At 36.7% G+C, this 4936-nt stretch overlaps 1 protein-coding gene across 1 annotated transcript; it reads right to left on the bottom strand.

Moving 5' to 3' along the window:
* Positions 1–2270: 2270 nt before the first annotated feature.
* On the bottom strand, positions 2271–4659 carry LOC124372114. The gene is made up of 2 exons (XM_046830481.1): positions 4273–4659; positions 2271–2774 (listed from the first exon to the last, which is right to left on the bottom strand). Exons 1-2 carry the CDS (start codon positions 4657–4659, stop codon positions 2271–2273), a joined length of 891 nt encoding a protein of 296 aa, XP_046686437.1.
* Positions 4660–4936: the final 277 nt, after the last annotated feature.

The raw sequence follows: 4936 nt of genomic DNA, 5'->3' as shown, positions 1-4936 counted from the left end.
GTCCAGGCTGCAACTGCGGTGTGCCCTCACAGTGCTACTCACAGCATGAACATTTTTGGAGGGCACTACATTCCAAAAAAGAGGAAAATGCCTTTGGATGATGGCAGCCTTCAGTGATGATAAGTGAATCAATAGTTTTGTGTAAATTGTAAATATTGTATATAAAATAGACTGTAGTGAACAAAAATAGTGTCTGGTGTAAAATTGCGTGTGTAACTTTGTGGGCATAAGTTTATTTACCTTCGTCAGTGTTAAAAAATTTAAAAAAATCGACCAAAAAATAAGTAAATACTTTGTAATAGGCATGAAAGACTACAGATACAGTATAAAATATAAAAAATATTTCATTGTGTAGGCGTAATAAAGCTATATTCAACACAGTTAGATGTACAAATTTATGAAAATTTTAAGTATACGCATATTCGACAAACAGAACAAAAATTTTGTGTTTCCAAACACTGCGGAACATAAAACTATATTTTTTAAAGTAGACAAAATTTCGAATATAAAGTGCTTGTTGGTTGTCATGGAAAAAACAATTTTAGTATTGACTTCAAGGTGCATAACACAACATGGTTTCATATTTTTTAGATTTTTAGTTAATTTTTTTATTTTTTACAAATAATTCAGCTCATATCAGTTAGGTACTATTTTTTTATTATTCACAATATAATATTGAAGAAATTTATATATAAAAACATATAGTTATGCAAGTAACATTATTTTTAACCCTAGGACGGTCGGGCTGGGTCTGTGAGAACCCAGCAATTTTTTTCTGTAGATTTGAATCAATTTCAGTATTTATTTTGAATCGAGCGGTCATGTACCTAAAAGGTCGTTTATACGCTACGATAAATGGCTGCAATTTGTTGTAGCGATCTAATTGCTGCAAATTATCAGTGCGTGTAAACGGTACATCGCAGCGATTTATAGGGGTCGGTGTTGGATTGGTTGGTTGGTCAGCCGGAATAAATTTCTGAGATCCGTAACGACAAGTTGAGACGTGTAAACGAGTAGCACCAATTCATCGCTGCGATGTGACTCAGTTTGAGTCTGATTAATCACGGACCTAGGTGTTTTGTTTTGTTTGTGGACAAATTACAAAGACATTGCTGAATACATTTGTTTTTTGTTATTTGTTATTTACTGTAAATTTTATTGTGGCTCTTGTTAAATTATCATTATGTTTTTATCATCATTGCTTATTGAACTCTCTATTCAATTTTATTTAGTGTACGTTGCATTTATGCTACGAAATGGTTGCTGTTTCGTTGTTTATAAACCTAACCTCAATCGTGACTTGTGTGTTTTACAATGAGTACCTGTGATAAGTGTTCTAAGCCAGTTTTAAGAGCAGAGAAGCAGAAAATACAGTGCAAACCGTGTAAAGGCTATTTCCATTGGAACTGTGTAAATCTTAAGCCGCGTTTACACCAAATGCTGTCAGCAAATGTTGGCCAGCTTTTGTTGGCAGCATTGCTATCAACAAATGCTGGCAGCAAATGCTGGCAGCAAATGTTGGCGAATTCCGAAACTGATCAACATGTGTTGACAACATTTTTGCGCTTTGGTGCGTTTAGTTGCATTCTGCATTCCGAGATGTCAACACTCGAGCAACTTGCGGCGGTAGCAGCAGCGTGCGTCATCATAGGTAAAAAGAAAAGACCAAAGAGATATTGGGTAAGGCCTTCCCTTAGGGCCAGATCTGTGTATAGTGGAAGTGACTTACTTTCAGATTTAAATCAGGACGATATTAATCCATTGTCAAGAGAGTTGAGGTGTGACGGCAGCGTTAAAAACTTCTTGAGGATGACAAGTAACGACTTTGAAAACCTTCTCACAGCTATTGGACCTAAAATTGCGAGACAAGACACCAATTACAGGCTAGCAATACCTGCACGAGAAAGACTTGCAGTGACCTTGAGATACTTGGCCAGTGGAGACTCTTACTCTAGTCTCAGTTACCTGTTTAAAGTGTCAAAATCTACAATTTCTGGAATAATACCTGAAGTTTGTGCAGCTTTGATTGATGAGTTGAAGGATAATATAAAGGTAAGTGAATACTTGTATATAACCAAGTGTCCCATGATTGCCTCCTTCCATATCCAAAAATCAAATACATATGTGATTGGTTATATTATGCTGTTAGTAATAATAGTTGTTTTGGAAATGGGTTGGTTTAAAGAAACTTAGTGAATATTTCACTCAAAGTTTAATTACATACATAAATAATACAAATAAAATCAAAACAGCTTTATTTCCATAGAAATTTAGTTACTTTTTGATGATAAACCTATAGATTGAATAATTTTATCACAATAAGCATCATTGTACTCGTCATGTTGAGGAGCCCACTCAGCAGAAATGGGACTTGCAGCGTTGATGGATGATTGGATTTCATTAGATGTTAATGGATCGTATGACTGAATGTAGGAAGATGCACTGGTTGATCTTGATGGCTCTGGACCCATCGGTAACTGTTTAAGTTCCATTTCGAACAAAATGGTATTAATCCTGTGTTTTGCAAGTGCTTGGTCCCGAGAGTTTTTAAGTTTTCGTAATTGACACGCAACGTTTTTTCCAAAGATATCAAACTCGTCTTCAATTCCTGGCTGATTTAACTGGCTAGACACTTTTTTCATTACTTGATAAGCTTCATCCACAATTGAAGCTTTCCTCTTCTTCGTCAATTTTCGAGGAGGATCCGTTCCTGTTTTAGGTGTGTTGTCGGCAGTTGTGATTGATGTGTCATTGCCCTCCTCTGCAATGTCCTCCTAAAAATAAAACCACATTACTTTACAGTTGACATTACCTTGAGTTGACAGAGTAGGTAAAAATCACTAGTTTTAAATCTTTTGCTGAAATAAACGTTTATTTTTTATAAGATTATGGTATACTAGGGGGCCTGTGCGCAAATTGCGCATTTAAATTTTTTTTCTGTTTATGAGAAACTCACCTACAATTCGAAGAGATTATATGATTTTAAACTCACAGTTACAAAGTTTTATGAAAAATTTTATAAACGATATATTTCTGTTTACAATCTGACTTTAGTTACAAATTCATCTGAAGGTAATCAGCTGTTAAATTACAATCACATTTAAAAACGTTATCACATAAAAAAAGGGACGTAACAGAGAAAACCCTTATTGTATTAAGTATATTAATTGGCACTTATATCTTGACTGTATGGATCACTGACCTCTTTAAAATACATTTCATTTTGCAGTTGCCGAATATTAAAGAAGAATGGCTACATCATGCCAAAGAGTACAACTCGCAATGGAATTTTCCGCACTGCATTGGAAGCATGGATGGGAAACATGTGATGCTACAGGCACCCATCAACACATCAAGTGAATATTTCAATTACAAAGGTTATTTCAGCATTGTTCTCCTGGCTGTTGTTGATGCAAATTATTGCTTTACTTACGTCTCTGTTGGTTGCCAAGGACGGTTATCTGATGGTGGAGTGTTTGGCAATAGTACCTTAAAACAACACCTTCAAAATAAGACTTTGAATCTTCCCGACCCAAGTTTCCTTCCAGGAAGGGAGTACTTACCGGTACCCTACTTTTTCCTGGCTGACGATGCCTTTCCTTTAAAAATTAACATCATGAAGGCGTTTCCTGGATTGCATGATAAGGCAAGTGTAAAACGTGTCTTCAACTATCGCCACTGCAGGGGCCGTAGAGTAGTGGAAAATGTATTCGGAATATTGAGTGTTATTTTCCGTGTGTTGAGGAAACCAATGTTATTGGAACCAGAGCGGGCAGACACAGTTGTTTTAGCCTGCTGTCACCTGCATAACTTTTTGCGAAGAAGTATGTCATCAGCTTCAACGTATACACCTCCCGGAGCTTTTGATGTCGAGGACCTAGCTACAGGATCATTAGTGCCAGGACAATGGAGAGTTGATGGAATGCCTAGAGACACTCTACTTCGTTTAAAGAAGATTCCAAAAAAACCTTCCCAGCTGGCCAAACAAATACGTGATGAAATCAGTGTTTACTTTCAAAGTGACGAGGGTTCAGTGCCATGGCAAAACAACTACTAGGCCTAAAATACAAATGTACATAAGGACGTTTGCACATATTATAACGTATAGTTGAATTTACAACAATAACAAAGTAACAATTAAAGTAATGTTAATTACATTATATAATTTGTAACAAATTTTAGACCGTTGTGTTTATGTTTAACTTTTTTAACCTATAAAAGTGACATTAAAATATGTGACAATTTGATAAAATAATCTTGTTAACTACTTGCCTGCACTGTTTCATCGGCAGCCTCTTTGTCGTCAGTGGCAATCCCAGCTTCTTTAATCTTCCGTGCAGTAGTTTTATCCTTTAAAAACAGCATCGCTTTAAAATAACACCACTTGCTTTTATACTCGTCTGCCCCCGAACCACTCTTCTTCTTCTTAAGTTCTCTTTGAAACTGTGCCAACAATGTTTTCACTTTTGCCTGTACTTCCGTATTACTGGCTTTTATTTCCCGCGAAATGTCATTCCATGCATAGTTCTTTAGGTTTTTATTTTTAAAATCAGGGTCCATCGGATTCCAAAGAACTGGTTGCTCTCGATATAGGTCAATCAATTGCATGACTGTTTCACGGGACCAATCAATTTCACTCTCAATGCTGTCGCTGTTCATATTGAGTTGAGAAACACGGACACCAAACAACACAGACGTACTACCATCAACAGTCGCAACTAGAGTAGTACTGACGCTGTCGGAACGACATGGCGGCCAACCACGTGCGCTAAGGGAAGTGTTGCCAACATTGTTGGCAGCAAATGTTGACGGAATTAAAAGTACGATTTTTGTAAATGTTGTCAGCTTTTGCTGGCAGCAATGTTGTCAGCTCCGGTGTAAACGCGGCTTTACGGAATCTGAATTTGAGGTCTTTTCATCGTCTAACACCAAGTGG

The sequence above is a fragment of the Homalodisca vitripennis genome, unplaced genomic scaffold (genome assembly GCF_021130785.1).
Source record: "Homalodisca vitripennis isolate AUS2020 unplaced genomic scaffold, UT_GWSS_2.1 ScUCBcl_2560;HRSCAF=7449, whole genome shotgun sequence".
NCBI classification, from domain to species: Eukaryota; Metazoa; Arthropoda; class Insecta; order Hemiptera; family Cicadellidae; genus Homalodisca; species Homalodisca vitripennis.
This window is presented reverse-complemented; position numbering and strand designations above follow the sequence as displayed.

What these genes read in the sequence shown, in the direction of transcription:
- LOC124372114 (XM_046830481.1), bottom strand. Translation starts at nt 4,659, where the DNA reads ATGAACAGCGACAGCATTGAGAGTGAAATTGATTGGTCCCGTGAAACA. An exon ending in CTGCCGATGAAACAGTGCAG is followed by an intron (nt 2,775 to 4,272) that starts GCAAGTAGTTAA and finishes TTTTATTTTTAG; the next exon opens with GAGGACATTGCAGAGGAGGG.